Genomic DNA, 22432 nt, shown 5'->3' with positions numbered 1-22432 from the left:
CACGAAGGACCCCGCAACCACCAAGACTAACCTCCAAACCGGACTTCACGCCATCGCCAACTGGATGGAGGCAAGCCGCCTCAAACTGAACTCAGAGAAGACTGAGGTCATCATCTTCGGCTTCAACAATTCAGCATGGGACGACTCCTGGTGGCCTGACACTCTAGGAGCCGCCCCAACGCCCACCATCCACGCACACAACCTCAGCTTTATACTGGACTCATCTCTCACTATGACCCAGCAAGTCAACACCATCTCATCCTCATATTTTAACACCCTCCGCACGCTCTGCAAGACCTTCAGATGGATCCCCATTGAAACCAGAAACGGTCACCCACGCCCTAGTCAGCAGCAGACTGGACTACGGCAACGCACTCTACGCGGGAACAACGGCCAAGCTCCAGAGAAAACTACAGCATATTCAGAACGCCTCAGCAAGACTCATCCTTAACCTCCATCACCACGAACACATCTCAGCCCACCTCAGAGACCTCCACTGGCTCCCCGTCAACAAAAGGATCATCTTCAAACTCCTGATCCACGCTCACAAGGCTCTCCACAACACCTACCTCAATGAACGTCTTAACATCCACATCCCGACACAGCAGTTCAGCTCCACCAACCGCACCCTCGGCACCGTCCCCCGCATCCACTGTACCACAGCCGGTGGCAGATCCTTCTCCCACCTTGCCGCCAAAACCTGGAACTCCCTCTCCATCAACCTACGTCTGACCCAGGACTTCCTGACCTTCAGGAAGCGTATCAAGACTTGGCTCTTCGAGCCAAGCGCCTTGAGAGTCGACCAGGTGAGTAGCGCACTTAACAAATTAATGATTGATTGATTGTTCAGAGACAGAGGGCAAAAGTCAGTTTGTCTTCTTGCAATGTAATTACTTTTCCCTGTGACTGAAGAGTTCCAGGATTTTGTAAGGTAAACTGTCTGACCTGTGTGAAATGAAAGGCTTTGGGTATCAGGTTTTTCCTAACACACAACATTTATATAACTATGTCAACTTAACAAACATTTCAAAATATATTTCAGTAGATGTGAAAGACCATTTTTTGTACTTCTGTGTGATGAAAAAATATCTTAATAGGATGAAAAAAATCAAAACACTTTACTTGGTGATGTGCAAATGATAAACAGAGCCATGGAAACGTGAAAAAAATAAATCACTTGTATGATACTAACATACACATTTTAGCTTAGAGAAGATTCAGAGTATCTACATTATTGTACCTGGGGGAAATCCATTTAAAAACTGCCTTTTATTGGAGTATATAAAATGTGCTGCAATTATTTAAAGAGATAATGGTTTGGCTAAAAGGTTTAGTCCCGTCATCTACTTTCATTTTCATCAAAGGAGAAAATCGTCTCCCTGAACACATTTTCACATAGGTATTTATGAGATGAAACAGTAAGGTTCGCTCTTTAAAAGAGATGTAAACACGAACCACTTCTGGGGTTGAGGCGGAGGTGGTAGTAAGCTGTATCAGTGCTTTAAATTTATTCCTCTGAGGAATGTGAGATTTGGTAAATAAAGTGTGGTACATATGTAGCCACAAGGAATCTTTAGGGTAACGCACAGACAGGTGCCAGTCAGGCTGACCACAGACCAATCAGGGTAATGGGTTCAGGAAGGTGGAGAGGAGTAAAGGAAAAGTATCTCATGTGGAAAGACACAAGGGTGGCAATTAAATTAAAAGGCGTCTTTCTGCTTCGTGTTTATCTCTCACTGCAGCTTCTGCAACCCACCCTTCTCTATCTCCTTCACATGTCTACCTAACCTTGCTCTTTCCTCTCTCCTGACATTCTGTTCCTATCTCCACAACTCTTACTCCTCTCCCTAATGCAACTCTCTCATTACCTTATCCCTTCCTCTCTCAGCATCCCACTGCTCTGGTTCCATCGCACATCCGTATCTCTCTCCTCCATCTATCACAAGTCTCTCAGCCTCATTCCACTTTTGTTCCTCTTTTCCCTATTTCTCTTTTCTCCATACCCCAAGCTCTTTCAAAATCACAACCATCTCACACCTCTACCTTGCTTCACTCTGAATTTCTAACTCACATCTAACTCACGTCTCACTTACTAAATCATCTTTCTTCTATACCACCTCTGTATCACCCAACTTAACCTCTCAAGTGACCTCACCATTCAACTGCTGCCTCACTTCTCCAACTTCTCTTTTTTTACCTGTTATTTGTAATTCGCCTCTCACACGGCCTTGATTGTTGCTACCACTTTTTAGTATCCATCTTCGCCTTCTTTCATCTTATCTCTCTGCGACTCCTTTCCACTTAACTAGTCCTCTTTCTCACTTCTTTATAGCTCTCTTTCTGTCTACCACTCACTTGTCTCCATCTTTCAACTCTCCCTCCACCCGACATTATCTGTATCGTATCATCCTACCTACTTCTGTATTAACTTCACCCGTTTTTTTCTACCGCACCTATGTCTGTTTTCTCGTTACAATAAACGTCTTCTCAGTTTGCACGTCTTCCTACCTGACTCCCTAATATCTTTCTATACTTCCTTCAGTACCTTACCTCTCTACCTGCCTACCTTCATCTACCTCCGCTTTTCTCTTTGCAACAAAATATACATCAAGAGAAGCAGATTTTCTCTAGTAATATTTCAAACGCATCAATTATATAACAGGAATGACATATTAAGTCTAACACAATCATATGTCAGACATGAAAAATACGACGCGCCACATGAAGTTTGTGATCGTGTTGTTTTAATGCAGGAAGTACACACACATAGTTAACAGTTTAAACTGTTAAAAAAAAAACGTTATTTAGCACCCTATATGTACTACCTGACTTCATCAGCCTTGCACAAAAGTGCCAAAGGAAATACAGAGACCATGGAAACGTGAAAAAATAAATCACTGTTATGATACTAACGTACACATTTTAGCTTAGAGAAAACTCAGAGTATCTACATTATTGTACCTGTGGGAAATCCATTTAAAAACTGCCTTTTATCGGAGTATATAAAATGTGCTGCAATTATTTAAAGAGATAATGGTTTGGCTAAAAGGTTTAGTCCCGTCATCTACTTTCATTTTCATCAATGGAGAAAATCGTCTCCCTGAACACATTTTCACATAGGTATTTATGAGATGAAACAGTAAGGTTCGCTCTTTAAAAGAGATGTAAACACGAACCACTTCTGGGGTTGAGGCGGAGGTGGTAGTAAGCTGTATCAGTGCTTTAAACTGAAATCTGGAAGTGCAGGTACTCGTTATTCAGAGTACCTGTTTGTTCCTGAGAAATGCCTATACTTTCCCATGAAAGGTATAGCAGTAGTTCTGAGAAGCGCAGGTACTCTTCCTTTCAGATTAAAGAAGTGTAGGTACACAATAGTACTAATTTCATCTTGAAATCCAGTGATTAAAACTAAATTGGGGCATTCTCTGTATTGAGATTCCACAAGGCATTGGTCTCCTAAAATCAAGCAGTTTATAAAATGCAACTGTGCACTTTCGACAGATTAGATAAAAAAACACAAGAGTGTATTGATAAGTGGGGTAAAAAACGAATATTAAGCACTGACCTTCTGTGGGCCCTGCTCCAGCTGGCGTCCTGTCCAAGAGAGAGAGCGAGCTCTGAATGAGACAGACTGAGAGTGGATGTCCCGTCCCTTCAATGCGTGCAGTCATCCCTGGGTCGACCACGCCCATTAGAGCTTGTGAAACAGGCTTTCTCTTTGCTCCTTAAGCCATCTGTCGATATGATTTATGAGACTCAGAAAGTTAAAAGTGCTTGGTAGCCAACGAAAGAATTACGTTAGCAAAATTCCGTTTTTTCTTTTTTGGTTTGCTGTATAAAATATTAACTTCATTCAGGGCCGGCTTTTGGGCAGTGCGAGGGGTGCGACCGCACCGGGCGCCGACCTCAGGGGGGCGCTGTGTTTCTCAATAACTTGCGAAACTTGCGATTTAAAAGCACCAGCTGAAAAGTTCCTTGCGCGTTTATCTTTCAAGAAACAATTAAAATGGCAAGATACCTCTTGTGATTAATGTTCCTGCTAGAGAGAGAGATGGGAGTTTTGCCTAGTGGCAGCTTTGACTCAACAATAAGTAGCATAGAGGGTTAATATGCCTGCTGCAAAAACACAGAACTATGGGGCTTATGTAAGAAGAGTGGCGCTGCACACAGTGCAGCTCCACTTTTCTTGCACCCCATAACGCTCCCCTAACGCCACCATGTGTGCGCTGTATTTAAAATATGGCGCAACATGGCGGTAGTTAGAGGACACATGTCAGAATTTTTTACGCTAGTCTGGCGCTTTGCAGGAATAGCAGCAATGTTGACGCTAATCTTGCAAAGCACCCAGAGGCCCATTGTAACAAATGGAAGCCTCCATTTAACGCCTGCTCTGAGCAGGCATTAAAAGTGGCGGGAAAAAACGAAGCAAAGAAATCTGTCAGATTTCTTTGCGTCATTTTTTTGCGCCCCCTAACGGGGGGATGTCCCTTTGAATACATTATGCCTGGTGCGGGCATAATATAGCGAAAAGGGATACAAAGTGCCGCACTGCATTCATTGCGCATCTTTGTATATATGGCGCAGCGTTTTTGGCCTTCTAACGACCCATTAGTGTGAAAAAATGACACTAATGTGGTGCTAGAGTGGCACTAGGAGCTCTTAAATATACCCCTTTGGCTGTGCTTTATTTGTGCTTGTTGTTTCCGGTGCGGAGCACCGGCACTTATTTTTGAGGGCTGGCGCTTATTTTTCAGCCTCAAGCATTTACTGCGAGAAAAAGACACATGGGAAAGACGGAGGAAAAGAAAACTGAAAAAGCGTCACAATGGGAAAAAGCAGAAATCCGCAAGAGTGAGTAGAAGGGGCAGGGAGTGCCTGTAAATGAATTGAAGAGGCCCAAGACGGCTTCAGGATTATGCTGCCCCTGTATTCCGTGTTCACACATTTAATTGCAGCAGCCGCATATTTAAGAGGAGCACTTTGGGCACTGGCATCTTTTTATTTACAAATTAAGCACTGACCTATGGGGTATATTTGAAAAAAGTGGTGCTGCACACAGTGCTGCGCCACTTTTCTTGCGCCCTTTAGCACCCCCGAACCATGTGTGCGTCATATTTAAAATATGGCGCACCATGGCGGTAGTTTGGGGACTAGCATCAGACATTTTTTATGCTAGTCCGGCGCTTTGCAGGATTAGCATAAAAAATGTTGACGCTAATCCTGTAAAACACCCAGAGGTCCATTGTAACCAATGGAAGCCTCCTTTAATGGCATTAAAAGTGCTGGAAAAAAATTACGTGAAGAAATCTGTCAGATTTCTTTGTGCCATTTTTTGCACCCCCAACCCTTTGGGATGCCCCCTTTGCATACATTATGCCTGGCACAAGCATAATGTAGAGCAAAAGGTTACAAAATGGCACAATACATGCCTTGCAGCCACTTTGTAACTATGGTGCAGCGTTTTTGGCCTTCTAACGCCACATTAACTTAAAAAATGACACTAATGTGGTGTTAGAATGGCACTAGGGGCTCTTAAATATGCCCCTACAGGGCATATTTGAAAAAAGTGGTGCTGCACACAGTGCTGCACCACTTTTCTTGCGCCCTTTAGCACACCCCTAACGCCAGCATGTGTGCGCTGTATTTAAAATATCGCGCAACATGGCGATAGTTAGGGGACTAGTGTCAGAATTTTTTACGCTAGTTTGGCGCTTTGCAGGATTAGCGTATAAAAGTTTGATACTAATCCTGCAAAGCACCCAGAGGTCCATTGTAATCAACAGACGCCTCCTTTTAACACCTGCTCTAGGCGGGCGTTAAAAGTGCCGGGGAAAAAACGGCACAAAGAAATCTGTCAGATTTCTTTGCGCCATTTTTTTTGCCCTCCCTAAAGGGGGAATGCCACCTTTGCATACATTATGCCTGGCGCAGGAATAATGTAGCGCAAAGGGATACACACTGGTGCAATGCGTGCATTGCGCCACTTTGTAAATATGGCACAGGTTTTTTTGCCTTCTAACGCCACATTAGCGTAAAAAAATGATGCTAATGTGGCGTTAGAATGGCGTTAGGGGCTCTTAAATATGCCCCTATGTTTTATGTGGCTAGATGAGTGGATTAGTAAAGCCAGCCTTTACAAGTGCTTTAAAACACATGAATGTATGTGAAAGGGGAGCGATGGAGAGATGAGGGGCACATTTGCCGGGGGTAGTGAGTGAAACCGAGGAAGAGGTCATTTGGTGGAGGGAGCCACAATAAACTTTCGCACAGGGCGCCACCAGTCCTAAAGCCGGCCCGGACTTCATTGATATGAGAAGGTACTCTCCGGTGAGTACCTGTACTTCTTACATTTGAAACGTAAAATTGTGACACTTCTCTGCTGGTGCGATATTTTCAAGGGGGAATACCGACTCTCCTCCGTGCAAACAGCTTCTCTCGGACAGCGAGATTAAGCACAGCTATCCGCGGTTTGATAATTCAGCCACTACTACACTGTGCCTTTTCCCCTACACCAGGCTCCGCTCCTTAAGGGTAAACGCCTTATTCCAAATGTATTGCATAGTACCACTCTTCTGCCGAGTCCTCACAGCTTGAGCCTTCGATCACTGCAGGTGGTTACCAATCTTTTACCAAGTACCTCCACCATCCATTTATTCTAAAAACCTACCCACCCCCCTTTGGAACGGGCACCGCGTGGGTCATTTGCTCAATGCCATTTACACTAACACATGTTGACCACCAGTACATAAGGATGCAGACTCTAGTGGCTCTGCTGAATGAACGTCCACGGACGTCCACAGTACATTTTTTCCCTTTTTCTGAAAGTGCTTGTTACCCGTGAATGTATTCCTGTGGTTGTGTGTGCTTGTTCGGATGAGAGCACTCAAGTTAATTATGACTTCGTGCCCACTTTACCCCCAGTCCACAAGAGCCTGAAAAAGCTAGCCCCTCACATAACATTACTAATTTATTGTCCCTTACAAGCCTTGTGAACAGGATCTACATCTAGTAATGGACAAGAATACCGACCGACACATTGAAGAGGTGCAGGAAGAATACTTAGTCCAAACCCGACTGATCACATCGGTTTCACAGCTTACTGCACAGTGTGACCTTCAAACTGTGCTGTAACTTACACCTCTCAAATGACCCACTTTCGCAAAAACTTCCACTCATTACGCCTTTGTTACTTTAACAAATACTGACCGCTGTCACTTGTAATCACAAACATTCTCCGATTATAGTGAAGACGAGGCTAGAGAGAATTGTCATCGATGCCTGGAAAATGTACATGTTTGTTTATGTGCTATAAAATATAATTCCACATTTCAGCATCAGTAGACACAGAACAGGTAAGTGTTATGTAAAAGACTGTGAAAAAATGTGGGGTGTTCCTCAATCAATCAATCAAACATTTATAGAGCGCAGCAAATCACCCATGAGGCTCTCAAGGCACTGGAGCTGTTTGCTGCTGTGTGGTGGAATAAAAATTCCAACATTGAGGTCTTTAGTTCTCTTCTGAATTGCTGGACTGATAGTGCGGTCCTGATATACGGGGGGGTTGTTCCATACCTTGGCTGTCAGGTGCGAGAAGAAGCATCCTCCGCTGCTGGCTCAGTGGATCCGTGGGGTGTCTGCGAGGCAGAGGGAAACTGATCAGAGGTAACTGATCAGAGGTGTCTGGTCAGTTGGTGGAAGATCAGTTGTTTGTTGAGGTATACTGGTCCTTTGTTGTTTACGGTCTTGTAGGCGTGGGTCAGTATCTTGAACTGGCATCTCGTCTAAATTGAGAGCCAGTGTTGTTTTTTTTACAGGGAGTGCAGAATTATTAGGCAAATGAGTATTTTGACCACATCATCCTCTTTATGCATGTTGTCTTACTCCAAGCTGTATAGGCTCGAACGCCTACTACCAATTAAGCATATTAGGTGATGTGCATCTCTGTAATGAGAAGGGGTGTGGTCTAATGACATCAACACCCTATATCAGGTGTGCATAATTATTAGGCAACTTCCTTTCCTTTGGCAAAATGGGTCAAAAGAAGGACTTGACAGGCTCAGAAAAGTAAAAAATAGTGAGATATCTTGCAGAGGGATGCAGCACTCTTAAAATTGCAAAGCTTCTGAAGCGTGAACATCGAACAATCAAGCGTTTCATTCAAAATAGTCAACAGGGTCGCAAGAAGCATGTGGAAAAACCAAGGCGCAAAATAACTGCCCATGAACTGAGAAAAGTCAAGCGTGCAGCTGCCACGATGCCACTTGCCACCAGTTTGGCCATATTTCAGAGCTGCAACATCACTGGAGTGCCCAAAAGCACAAGGTGTGCAATACTCAGAGACATGGCCAAGGTAAGAAAGGCTGAAAGACGACCACCACTGAACAAGACACACAAGCTGAAACGTCAAGACTGGGCCAAGAAATATCTCAAGACTGATTTTTCTAAGGTTTTATGGACTGATGAAATGAGAGTGAGTCTTGATGGGCCAGATGGATGGGCCCGTGGCTGGATTGGTAAAGGGCAGAGAGCTCCAGTCCGACTCAGACGCCAGCAAGGTGGAGGTGGAGTACTGGTTTGGGCTGGTATCATCAAAGATGAGCTTGTGGGGCCTTTTCGGGTTTAGGATGGAGTCAAGCTCAACTCCCAGTCCTACTGCCAGTTCCTGGAAGACACCTTCTTCAAGCAGTGGTACAGGAAGAAGTCTGCATCCTTCAAGAAAAACATGATTCTCATGCAGGACAATGCTCCATCACACGCGTCCAAGTACTCCACAGCGTGGCTGGCAAGAAAGGGTATAAAAGAAGGAAATCTAATGACATGGCCTCCTTATTCACCTGATCTGAACCCCATTGAGAACCTGTGGCCCATCATCAAATGTGAGATTTACAAGGAGGGAAAACAGTACACCTCTCTGAACAGTGTCTGGGAGGCTGTGGTTGCTGCTGCACGCAATGTTGATGGTGAACAGATCAAAACACTGACAGAATCCATGGATGGCAGGCTTTTGAGTGTCCTTGCAAAGAAAGGTGGCTATATTGGTCACTGATTTGTTTTTGTTTTGTTTTTGAATGTCAGAAATGTATATTTGTGAATGTTGAGATGTTATATTGGTTTCACTGGTAATAATAAATAATTGAAATGGGTATATATTTTTTTTTGTTAAGTTGCCTAATAATTATGCACAGTAATAGTCACCTGCACACACAGATATCCCCCTAACATAGCTAAAACTAAAAACAAACTAAAAACTACTTCCAAAAATATTCAGCTTTGATATTAATGAGTTTTTTGGGTTCATTGAGAACATGGTTGTTGTTCAATAATAAAATTAATCCTCAAAAATACAACTTGCCTAATAATTCTGCACTCCCTGTAAGATGGGGTGTGATATGGGTCCTTCTTGGGAGGTAGAGTATGAGTCTTGCCACTGAGTTTTGGATTGTCTGCAGTCTCTTCAAGAGGCGTGCTGTAACTCCTACGTAGAGTGCGTGCCCATAGTCCAGTCTGCTGGTGATGAGGGCCTGCGTGTCGGTCCTTCTGGTGTCTGCTGGGAGCAACTTGAAGATCTTGCAGATCAAGTGAAGTGTGTAGAAGAAGACAAATGAGACTGCGTCGACTTGTTTCTTCACGGATAGCTTGCTGTACACAATGATGCTGAGGTTAAAGGTGTGGTTTGTTGGGCCAGGGGAGAGGGGGTTTGCCAAGCTCTGCGGGCCATCCTGTGTTAGTCCATGGCGAGATGTTGTTCCCAAAGATGAGGACTTATGTTTTTTCAGTGTTGAGTTTGAGACAGTTGCACTTCATCCAGTCTGCTACGTACATCATGCATAGGTGGAAGTTAACTTTTGTGGTGGAGGGATCTTTGGACAGTGAGAGGACGAGCTGTGTGTTTTCGGCATAGAAGATGATGTTGAGTCGGTGTGATCGGACGGTGATGGCCTGGGTGGTCATGTAGGTGTTGAAGAAGTTCGGGTTGAGGGACGATCCTTGGGGGACTCAACAGATGATCTTCTTGGGGTCTGAGGTGAACGGTGGAAGACAGATCCTTCGGGTTCTGCCGGTGAGGTACGAGGCGATCCATTTGAGGGCGTTTCCTTGAATCCCAGCGTGGTAGAGTCTGTTGATCAGGATGTAGTGGAAGATGGTGTCAAATGCAGTGGACAAGCCCAGGAGGATGAGGACTGCTGTTTCTCTATGGTCCAGGAGGGCTGTACTGTCATCTGTGGCTGCAATCAAGGATGTCTCAGTCCTGTGGTTAGCTTGAAATCCAGATTAGAAGGGGTCCAGGAGCCTGTGGTCTTCTAGATGTTGGCTGAGTTTCTGGTTGATCACTTTCTCAAGGACTTTTGTTGGATAAGGGAGCAGAGAGATGGGCCAGTAGTTCTTCAATTTGGCTAGGTTGGCGGATGTTTTTTCCACGATGGTCCTCACTTCTGCTTGTTTCCAGACCCGGGGATGAGATCGCAGTGATGGAGGTGTTCAGGACCTTCCTGAGCTCCTCGCCAATTGTCTTGCTTCCGAGGTTAAAGACGTGGTGGGGGCAAGAGTCCATGGGTGCTCCAGAGTGTACTGAGTTCTTGATGGAGATAGTGTCTTGCATGGTGAGGAGTTCCCAGTGGGTGAGAAGGTGTTCTGGGCTTGTGTTTGTGCATGTGAGCTAGTTCATGCTGTATGCAGCAGAGTGTTGGCATTCAAAGATTTCGTAGGTAGCCAAGATATTGTTGTGGAAGAGGTCTGTGAGGTTGTCGCACAGTTGCTCGGACAGAGTGATGTTCTCGGTGGCTCTGGATTGGTGAACTTCATCATGATGGCGAAGAGTTCTTTGCTGGCTTTGATGAGGTCAGTTAGTGAATTCTTCTTGATTTCTTTCATGAGGCAGTGGTACTGATTAAGGGCGGTCCTGAAGGCGGTGCGGTCTTCTGTTTTTTTGCTGATGCGCCACTTCCTTTCAAGTTGTCAGCAGTTGCATCTAGAGGAGTGCAGTTCCTTGGTGAACCAGTTTTCTCTTTTGCTTTGTTATTTGACCATAGCTGTCTTTACGAGGGCGATGGCATTGGCACATTATGTGATCCACTGGGAGAAGCTCTTTGCTGCTTGTTCAGAGTTGTCTGTAGAGTCTGGGAGGTGGGAGCAGACAGTGTGATTCCACTGGTCTTCTGATACCTTTTTCCAGTTACTATGTGTGTATCTGGGGGGTGTGATGCTAGGGGATGTGGGTCTGGGGATGGTGAATTGTATGCTGTGGTTGTGGACCAGGTGAGTGGAGAGGTGTGGATGTACCCGATGCTGGGAGTGAAGATGGGGTTGAGCGTGTGTCCTGCAATGTGTATAGGGTCGGTGACAAGCTGCTTGAGGCTGATGTTGCTCAGGCTTTCCAGGAAGCTGATGGGGTTAGCGTCACTTGGGTTATTGAGGGGAAAGTTGAGGTGCCCTAGGAATACGTATTGAGTCGATTGCTTGCGAGGTGATGAGTTCCAGGATGGTGATGCAGAAGCGGGGGTGTAGTTCTGGTGGTCTGTAAGCAAGGGTGCCTCAGATGGTGCATTTTCCATTTGTGTGGAGTTGGAAGTTGAGATATTCCATTACCAGTGTAGGGTCGTCAGGTGATGTTGTGCAGCGGATGGTGTTCCAGCAGATGTTGGCAATTTTTGGGGGATGGTGGTGGGGATGTCTGGTGTGGAGGCTGAGTTGAGCCAGGTTTCTGTGAGGAAGGTGACGTCTGGAGTGAGGGAGATCGTGTCCCAGACCTCAGTGGCATGTATAACTGGTGAACATGCATTGAGCAGGATGCACTGGAACTGTGTCGAGGTGGTCTCGGGCGATGTGTCAGATGCATTGAGTGCTTCGGAGATTAAAGCGAATTAGCATTGTCGGAAGGAGAACGGTACTCTGGTGGTACACAAGGATGATGGGCAGCAGTGGTTGTTGGTACATCCGGATTCCAGGGCTGGGAGGTCAGCGGCAGTGTATCTTCATGGGGTGGAAAAGCCAGGGGTCCTGGCACTGGACGCTGTCCAGGCGCAGATGGGCTTGCATTTGGTGCGCCAGCTGCGCCCATTGCAGCCTCCATCAAGTAGGTCCTGGGAGGAGGGAGGGGCGCTAGAAGGTAATGGGCAGGAAAACGAGCAGCAGGTAGGAATGGGGAAAAAGGAATTAACTGAGAAAGAAAGGAGGCAAAAAGCAGGAAAAAGTACTAAGAAAAACTGAGAAAGCAACAACAAGGCAAACAAGCATTTGCAATGCAATGGGTCTCACATTTGCTCGAGTTAGAGCTACTAGCGTTGTAAACTCCTAACCAAACTTTTCTTGCCACATAAATTGAAAATGAAAAGTAATACAGTTTCACATAAGCGAGACGATTCAAAGTGCCACGGCATCAGCGTGAAGCAGCACTCAAAGAAAAAAGAAGTTTGCATGCAGTCAAAAGTATTGGCAAAAGTGCAATTAGCCATGTAACGGGAGATGTCCAAGGTGGTAACTAAACTGCCTCAAGGAGGGACAAACGTAAAGCATTTACCAACTAAAATAAAGGATGTTTGAAGGGCAAGCCCAAGAACAAGTGCTAGTGATGGGCATGAGGTGGGCAAGGTTAAAAGACCAGATACCTACCAACACGTTGGAAAAGCAGCGCTTGCACGCTGCTATGCTAAACCTAAAAAGGAGCAAGCACTCAGAAAAACATGGGGAAAGGAGGGAGAAAGTAGTGAAAATCAGGTAGAAAGCAGGAGAAAGCACTCAAAAAACAGGGAAAGAGGAGAAGGTAGTAGGAACCAGGCAGCAAACAGGAAAAAGTGATGTGCAGCAAGGGAAAGCTGGCCTGGGACCTGCTCAAACCCGTGGGATCAAACCTCTGATGTGACATGGAATAACACTCCAGCCGCCCATGTTTTCTGCATAAGTATGGATTTACTGCACCTGTCACATACTCCACCATCTACTGCATAATTGACTTATTTCCTCCAATTATTTAGAGTTCAAATTGATCAAAATTAAATTGTAAAATAAAGAGCAATACATGGTGCTGTGCACTGACAAATCCTTTGCTAAAGCTATCTGGTAAACGTAGGGGTGACAAAAAACTATAGTTCTGGTTTACATAGGTACTTTTGTGGTTAAACATCTGCTCAGACACCAGGTAAAATGACAAAATAATACTTGCACATAATATGACATTTTATTTGCGATTTATTGCTGCATAATTGCCACATAATTTAGCTTACCTCTGCCATATAATTTGACCCTCCACTGAAACATAACTCCAGTGGACCGGGCATAGATAGTCCTTGCGAGTGATACATAACATCAGAATTCATAAAATAGAGAGACGCGTGCCAGGAGTACTGGTGAAAGTTACACTTTACTATCTTTTGATTACAGGCCAGAAAGAAACAGGTTTTTAAGTGGCATGCTGTAAAATATGCTGTTGACTGGAATTCGTTTTTTTCAGGACTGTCTTCCTGCCTAAGAAAAATGGTACAACAAAACGTTGCCCTGGGCCTGCCAGGAGGGCCGACACACTGGAGTCTTGCTGGACATTCTTTAAAGTTTTTTATTTTTATTGGAATGTTTTAAAAGGCCAAACTACAAACTTAATTTACTTTTGGCGCTTAAATAACACGCGTGATTATATGCCCTCTGAATAGTCCTGTTCAATTGAGCTTGAAAACATAAAACGTGTTCCTTAGAAGATGCTGGAGATGGTGGATTTAAGATATTTATTGTCACTTGAAAAACAACGTACAGAAGTAGTGGAAGACTAGATGCCAGGAAAAACAAGAGAAACATATACATAGACACTTTCTTGCCATCAACATCTAACTTCGTAGCTTTATGCAGTTCTTCCTCAGATATACAAAGTGTGCTTCTTAACCAAACTGCCTTTAATATTCCAAAGAGAACGCCACCGTACATTCTTTTAATTTACCACACAGACTCTTATGCATTCCGGATCCTTGCAAAGGGAATCTCAACATTCAATCAGCATCTGCCTACTTATTACAAGGGATGTATTCAATACTGAAAATAGATGCCTGTAACTTGGCCGCTAGCTGTTCGTTGTCCACATGGAGACAATATGTTGACCAGGGGATTATGATCTGTTTGGATCACAAATTCATGTCCCACTCAAACTTTCTATTATGTTCTAAAGCGCATGTGTAGGCCAACAAACTCTTTCTCCACAACAGAATACTTTATTTCAACTTCTTGGGAGTGCTCTGGAACCATACAGTATGATCAATTCTCTACACCCCTCTGTCTGTATCAATAATGCTCCTAGATCAGCCATACAAATAATTGAAACAAAAACTCTAGTCTGTGATTCTGCCTTCTGCTGAGACATCCAACTCTCAGAACTATCTTTTCTCTTTTATTTTTACCTTGGCCTTCACCTCCTCTTGGCAGCCAATATGTGCTGTCAGCGGAGTACATATCACCCTGTGTCAGCAGAATAATTCATGCTCCACCATGGTGTACAAATGAAGGCCGGGGCAACTGCAGGCTGTATAGAAAGGACAGAAGACATAGTCCATATGCTGTGCCTGTGTAAGGCCACTTTAGAGGACGGCAATCAATCTTATGCAGGAAATTCAACAAAAGAGGAATAATATATTGTAGAAAGGTCATTGTATCTTGTTTCAATCTGAGTGATCCCCAGCTGAACTGCTCGGCAGTAAAGTACCTACAGAAGGCAGAGAAGAAGGTTCTGCATTTTGAAACAGAAGTTAAAGCCAAGACACAAGATGAGACAAGACAAGGCTAAATAAACTCACCAACCTAAGAGACTGAAATATCCGTGCACCCTACTTTATAGATGGTGAAACCTGCATTCTGCGAAAGGCTTGCACATTGTCACAAACGAATCAACGAAACCCCGACCTTGAAACGATAAACTGAGGGACTAGGACGGCGCTCTTTTTAGAATCGTGTGTATGATTGAATTAGGAGGTTGCCAGCCACCAAAATTTACTTTAATAAGACCACTGCACTGTAGGGTCACCTTTTATGCTTTTATGCTCAATCCATTTTATGCCTAAAAGTAATCTCCCATTTAATTTGTCAGTGCTTTAGGGTGGTCTCAGAATGCCTGGCTGTTGAATTTTCAGCAGTTGCAATGTACTGCACTGTTAGCATAAGAAGAAGCAAAGTAAAACTGCACTTCAAAATTTTCTGGGACGCATATAAGCACTGTAATGTCAATTGCACTTTTATGGCTTAAATTATATGTCTCTTATAATATTTGCATTTTAGAATGGCTTTAGGATATTTTTACTATGTAGTGATTTCCGTTTTATTCATGTTTTGCAACAGTTTTTATTAATCAAGCAAATAAACTGTGGATGTTGAAAATGTGGGTTGAAATATGCCCGAAGGGCTGTAAGCCAGGAGAACATTATTCACTTCTTGTAGGGCCTCTTTATTTCTTTGAGCACACGGCCCTCAGGTTTTGTGGCAGAGAAGCTTCCATAAGGGCTCAGTTAAAGTAGCCAATGGCACATAGGCCCTCATTCCAACATTGACGGGCGGCGGAGGCCGCCCGTCAATGTTGCGCGTCAGGAATACCGCTCCGCGGTCCAGAGACCGCGGAGGGTATTCCAAGTTTTCCCCTGGGCTGGCGGGCGGCCGCCGAAAGGCCGCCCGCCAGCCCAGGGGAAAACGACCTTCCCACCATGAAGCCGGCTCGTAATCGAGCCGGCGGAGTGGGAAGGTGCGACGGGTGCTACTGCACCCGTCGCGTATTTCACTGTCTGCTATGCAGACAGTGAAATACATTTTGGGGCCCTCTTACGGGGGCCCCTGCAGTGCCCATGCCGTTGGCATGGGCACTGCAGGGGCCCCGCGACTCCCCCTCCCGCCATCCGGTTCCCGGCGGGAGAACCGCCAGGAACTGGATGGCGGGAGGGGGAGTCGGAATCCCCAAGCCGGCGCAGCAAGCTGCGCCGGCTTGGAGGATTCCTTGGGGGCAGCGGGAAACCGGCGGGAGACCGCCGGTTTCCCTTCTCTGACCGCGGCTAAGCCGCCGCGGTCAGAATGCCCCGCGGGGCACCGCCGGCCTGTCGGCGGTGCCACCGCGTCCCGCGGCCCTGGCGGAAGTAATCCGCCAGGGTCGTAATGACCACCATAGTCACTTACAGAATAGGACCATGAACGTTTTGAGCCTCAGATTAAAAAAAATAATACAAACGATTAAATCGCAAGGCACTGAAGATACAGTTATAAAAATAACGAATTTTATTCTAAGTTTATTCACTTTAAGGTTCAGTTGGAGTGGTAAAATAAATACCCTTGCAATAAGTTAATTTTCAGCCTAAATACTCTCGGCAGGTACAACCCAACTCCTTTTGGGGTACGGAGCCCAAACTACACACACCTGTGGCACAAAGAACAGTATCTTGACACTTTAGTACGCAGGCTCAGAGTGAAGTGAAGTATCCCCCTGAGGTTCGTGTTCAGGTCTTTCAGTTTTATAAGAAGATAAAGTGTGTAAAAATAAAATGAATGTAAAATTTTAATAAACTTAAAATGTAGTGAAACACAGAACGTTGTCAAGCTGACGTAAACAAACACTGCTAACATTTTACAATAATCGGGGTGATGAGAAATTATTGTAACTCTTTTAATCGTAAATCACTAACATGTCGTATCTCGACAAACTATTCTATTGTTCTTAACATGAAGGTACATTGCAAATTCCGGTTTGACGGTCGGGATCCTGCCTCATTAAAACCTAAACACAAAATCTTCATCCTGGGACATAGTGACCTAAGTAACCAAGTAATATCCTCTACTGTCTCAGCGCACTGTCCGTATAAACAAAATAATAAATATTTTCTTGCAAAATCGTATGTTGCCCCTCTAATTAAAAGATAGGTGAGCACAGTATTCGAAAGCTGCGATAATCAACTTTCACCTATGCTATGACGTAAGTTTGACCACTGACCACGACTATAGATAAGTCCTGTTAAAAATGAGACCATGTTTCGGGTCGAGCCTGTCAGTGCATGCGCTGGCGCATGTGTTCCGTATGCGAGACTCTGTTGTGTTCAGTACAGGGCTTGGAGCATTTTTAGGGGGGAGCCTGTGAGTGCATGCGTTTCGTAAGCGAGACTCTGTTGTGTTCAGTACAGGGCTTGGAGCGTTTTTAGGGGGCAGCCTGTGAGTGCATGTGTCTCATATGCGAGACTGTTGTGTTCAGTACAGGGTTTGGAGCATTTTTAGGGTAGAGTCTGTGAGTGCATGCGTCTCAAATGCAAGACTCTGTTGTGTTCAGTACAGGGCATGGGGACCACCTGTCTCTTACCATTTGTTGGTTTGCAAGGCCCTCTTCTTTATAGCCTCGTAATTCGTCAGGGCAGGCCTGTCATCATTTCCGTTTCTCTGTGTGAAGCGGGGATCAAGCACTAATTGTTGCAACTTAATTAGTGTTCGTCCGCTGGTTCGACATGATTGAGGCACTATTTGTTGTTTTTAACTTCCAGTGCCCCACAAACAGAGGCTTGTGACTGGCCAAAACGTGCCAAGGAGGCACAAAATTGCAAAGTTGTATTTTTTAAAACGAACTTTATTTTCTTTTGCCAAGTCGCCTTATCTCAGTTTCTTCTCACGTTTTCTTTTGATTTTGCTCGAGGGTGCTGTTGTCAAAAGATGACAATTAACTTGTTCAAAATATGCAAGCCCTATTACATTGCAAATGCTTCTTCATTATTATGTGCAATTAAGTCCTATTTGGTGCATGACAAGGACTAAAGAACAGCTGTGGCACAGGACCTAAAATACACAAAATAGCTCTAATCACAGAGTTTGTTAACATTAGGCGCAGTTTCATGTTAGTTCAAAAGAGACGTAAGTTTATTAATTACAAACGCATTTTAAATATGAAGACTATTTAAATTTTCATTGGTGTGTCTGCAAACCATAGCTGCCCAAAAAAAGAGCTAAAAGAAGGCTTTACCTTAATGCGAATAATACATTTGCCACTGCTCATCCACAGTAACAAACATTAATACTTCTACAACCAGATGCTGTTTGGGGTAAGATGTTCGACAATTTCAGCCTAATGTCTGCTCAACATAAACAGGCGGATACCATTTGCCTTGTTTAATCTTAGTATTACTTACCGACCAGGCACGTTTTCATTTGGCCTGAATGAACCCATCATCTTTATTTATGACAAATCCATAGGTAAATGATTCAATGTATGACCTAGCAGCATTGGAATAAAGTCAGCATAAGCAACGACTGGCAGAACGTGTGACACATAGCATGGGGTCACTTGTCACCTAAGAGCAACAGTGCTCACTTCAGATTTCAAGAAAGAATAACTTTTTTAAAAATCAAAGAAAGAATGCTTGAATAAATCAGAAGCTTCTATTTCTAAGATCGAAGAAAACAAAGTCATCAATTTCTCCAATTTGAACCAAACTAGACATGAGACTGAATTGTAATTGACACTTGTATTTTGCTTTTGTTTGTCTTTTTTGCAACTACATGTCCTGCCCTTTTTTAGGTCGAACCCTACCTGACAGCGCAGCTGTCTGGTTTGCTAACAATACATTGGGACATTCAGAAAGCTAACCTGGGAACCCGTTCCACCCGCTGCTTACCATTGGTCTTGTGGTTTGTAGCTCAGAATTTGCTTGCTTTCTATTTGCAAGCTTTATTTGTTTCAGGCTGTCCAGCTTGAGTGTGTCCCTTTCCTAGCCCAAGCGCTATTTACTATATTCTTCCACCAGTACTGAGTTTCTGTAAACAAGCCTTTAAATCTTTGTTCTTGTCATATCTGCTGTGCAAAAACAGAGGTCAAATATCAGGCTCTGTCTTTCAGAGAGCATGGTGTTTACTTCTCTTTCTCTGACTTCAAAGTGAGATGATTTATATGACAATCCTGATGGGTAGCCAGGTTTCAGAAAGGCTGTAGGATGTTATTGTTTTCTGGCTGGCTACTAGGACTCTGCTTTACAATGTTATTTTCTACCACAAACCAAAATGTAAATGTATACAAATGGATTGTGAAGATATTTCAAAATATGAACAGTACAGATGAAGCACATTTCTGATAATTCTGAACTGCGGTGCAAAAAAATGTTTTAGCAAGACCAAAACAAATCAATATACTAGGTGATGACATTACAACACATTATTGTTTGTGCGCTGTATACGTTCATCAGTAAAACTGTATTACTGTGCAAGTGTAATGGTAATTGCAATTGAAGTTGTGTGTAATGACAGTGCACTTCCACTCCATGCATACTCCACTTTACCTCACTCGCTGCAACACTCTACGACACTGCACTCTACTCTGCACCACTCCACACTGCGTCACTGCATTATCCACTCTATGCCACTTCGACACCTCTCTACTCTACACCACTCTACGCTATGCCAATGCACTCTACCTCACACTACTCTATTATGCATGACTGCACTCTTTGATACTGGACTCATCCCAATACACTAAGCTACTGCACTGTCTGTCACTCCACTCTACTGTGGACCAATCTACTCTACGACAGACTATTCCTCTCTGTGCCATTCCACTCTAAGCCACTGCAATTTACACTGACCTCTCCATGCCACTCTCCTCTATGCCCCTACACTCTATGCCACTGGACTCTACTCTAGTGCAATCTACTCCACTTTAGTCAAAACCAATACATTCTACATCCCTGCACTCTACTCTGCACAACTGCACTGTACGCCAATATACTCTACTCTGCACCACTCTCCTCTACACCATTGCACTCTACAACACTCTACTCTGCAACACTGCACTCCCTATCACTGAACCCCGTATGCTACTCTATGTACCCTACTCTGTGCCACAGCACTCTACACAACTCTGTTCTACGCAACTCTACTGCATTCTACGCCAGTGCACTATGCCAAAGCACTCTGCGCCACTGTACTCTATGCCAATCCAGACTACGCCACACAAATCTACTGTGCACCACTGCACTCTATGACTCTGCATTCTACAGCAGTTCACTCTATCCCTCTCTACTCTGCACCACTCTGCTGAATTCCAGTTCAATCTATGTCAGTGCACTCTATGACATTCTACTCTTCAGGACTCTGTGCCACAGAACTCTATGCTACTCTCCTCTATGCCACCCTACAAATCAGCACTCTACCCTGCACCACTCCATGCTACTTCACTCTACTCTGAAAAAATATACTCTACGTCATTACAATCAGGCCACTGCACTATATGCCACTGCACTCCGTGCCCCTTCACTCTACGCCACTGCACTCTATGCCACCACAATCTACTCTACACCACTGTACGTCACTGCACCCTGTGCCAAGGAACTCTGCACCACTTTACTCAAAGCCAATGCACTCTATGCCAACCTACTGTGCACCACAGTACTTTACACTACCATACTATAGTCTACTCTAAGACACTCCACTCCATTAAACTCTACTCTATTCTATGCCATTCTACTCTACAACACTCTCCTCCACTTTATGTGCCATTTTACAACCATATATGCAACTCCCTCTATGCCACTCCATGCCCCTATACTCCACTCTATTCTGACACACTACTCCTCTCCATTACCCACCCCTACACTCTAGTCAGCACTCTGCTCCACTATATGCCATTACACTCTCCTACACTACTCCACTCTATGCCAATCCACTCAACAGCAATCTACTCCACTCTATGCAACACCTTCCATGCCATTCCACTCTGCTCAACACCACTCCATGACACTCTATGCCACTGCAATAAACTCTACACCCTTCCACTCTATGACACACTACCCTCTACTACACTCTATGCCACTCCAAAACACTCTACTCTACTCCACTTTACGACATGCCGCTCTCCTTTAGCCAAGCTAAACAGCAGCCACACTGATGTACAGCATGACTAAAACATTTTGGCAAAGCCAATAGTGCTTGTATAGGCGAGACCTATTAGATTTGCCAATGCTTTTTTTTTATTGGAACAGTCACCCTTTTGAACTTTCAAAGTTATTTTAGCTAACACAGGATTCATGCTTTACTATTTCGCGGCACAAGTCATCTTAATATCATAATCCTTACTAGAAGCAAACAAAGCACTGCTCGGACTGCTCAATGATTGTGCAGCCTATTTCACACTGCCAAAGGTGCTTCATTCACCGGAGGCAGGGCCTCAAAGGGCTGGCAGTTAATCTGGGTCATACAATTCTTCTCGATTAGCCTCATATTGCTGCTGGTCAAAATGAGTCACATCGTAAGCCAGTAAACCTCATTTTCTAGTCACACATTACTGCAGGTAGATTCTCAGAGGCAACCATATGCCTCAAAGTGAAAAATGCCAGAATTTTCCCAAAAAATGCATTCAACAGTACAATAAATGTATTAAGAGTATCTATGGCAAATATACTTTGTGTAAACAGACTATCTCAAAGAATTTCCACAAATGACATAGACTCCCCACATGTCATTCACCATTCCACCCCCCCCCCCCCCCCCCCATCCCCCCCAAATACACTTTTAGAGTCCCAGAGATTCAGCACCCTGGGGCTACATTACCTATTTGGCAAAATGCATCTGTCTCCACCATGGCACACCCTTAACTGGGAAAGTGTGGCTGAATAGAGAACAAAATCTGATCTTCCAAGTGCAAGGGAGACATCCAAAAGACTGCCCCTTCTAGGGATACTGCTTCTGTGAAAGAAAACTCAGCAGCTTGAAACTGTATCTCCATTTTCAATAGACATTGCCCCAGTTTTTAGGTTCTGCCTGAACAGTGCACATGCACTGTCGGTGAAAGCTTAAACAGGCCTAGAACCCACCTATTACTTACCTTTACTTATCATTGGCAGGCTTGAACATTACTCGAGTTTCCTTGCTTCTTTCTGGTCAGCACCTCCACTTAGCCTCCAGCTTCCTCCAGACGCTTCAGTATTTGTCCCTGCCGTGGAGCATGGACCAAGTACCGCTTCCTGTCTGTGCCAGTGTACTTCCACTTACTTTTTTATTTTATTTAACATGCACTCTTAAAGAGTGCATGTGTCTGAAGCACCTCTCCCTCCCCCGCACCTGCCTCGTATTACTTATCCCTTGAACTCCTTTCAATGTTATTGCCCCTCCCTTATGTTGTTTTCCTTCCCCCCCTCCTCTAGCTGTCCATTGCTGCCCCCCCCACATTCTTCCCATTGTCCTTTGTTTCTTTCAACTGCACTCCTCCCATCGTCCGTTGGTTGGTCCCCCGACCTCCCCCTATTGTTTATTGTTGCGTCCCCAATCTTCCTTCAGCAGTCTGTTGCTTTTTTCTCCTCACCATCCTCCTACTGTTGATTGTTCATCTCCGTCTCTCCTACCTCACACCTACCCTATATTTCTTGGCCCACTCACCCTGTTTTTACACATCATACACAGCAGCGCGGTCTGCTGTGCAACATGGCTTAGAGAGAAATAAAGCAATATGATACTGTCA

The 22432-nt window shown here is 44.4% G+C and overlaps 1 protein-coding gene across 3 annotated transcripts in view; it reads right to left on the bottom strand.

Moving 5' to 3' along the window:
- The window catches only part of PRXL2A (peroxiredoxin like 2A), a 156103-nt gene that overhangs the window by 84488 nt on the left and 49183 nt on the right, over positions 1-22432 (bottom strand). Inside the window, exon 1 of one of the 3 annotated variants that reach the window (XM_069240645.1) lies at positions 3566-3690. The exons of the other annotated variants lie outside the window; for them this stretch is intronic. Within the exon in view, the coding sequence (XP_069096746.1) occupies positions 3566-3671 (106 nt within the window). The 5' untranslated portion in view covers positions 3672-3690. Of the gene's footprint in view, positions 1-3565; positions 3691-22432 lie in introns of those variants that run through there. 3 annotated transcript variants of the gene reach the window in all.

Source organism: Pleurodeles waltl, chromosome 6 (assembly GCF_031143425.1).
Source record: "Pleurodeles waltl isolate 20211129_DDA chromosome 6, aPleWal1.hap1.20221129, whole genome shotgun sequence".
In the NCBI taxonomy this organism is placed as follows: domain Eukaryota; kingdom Metazoa; phylum Chordata; class Amphibia; order Caudata; family Salamandridae; genus Pleurodeles; species Pleurodeles waltl.
This window is presented reverse-complemented; position numbering and strand designations above follow the sequence as displayed.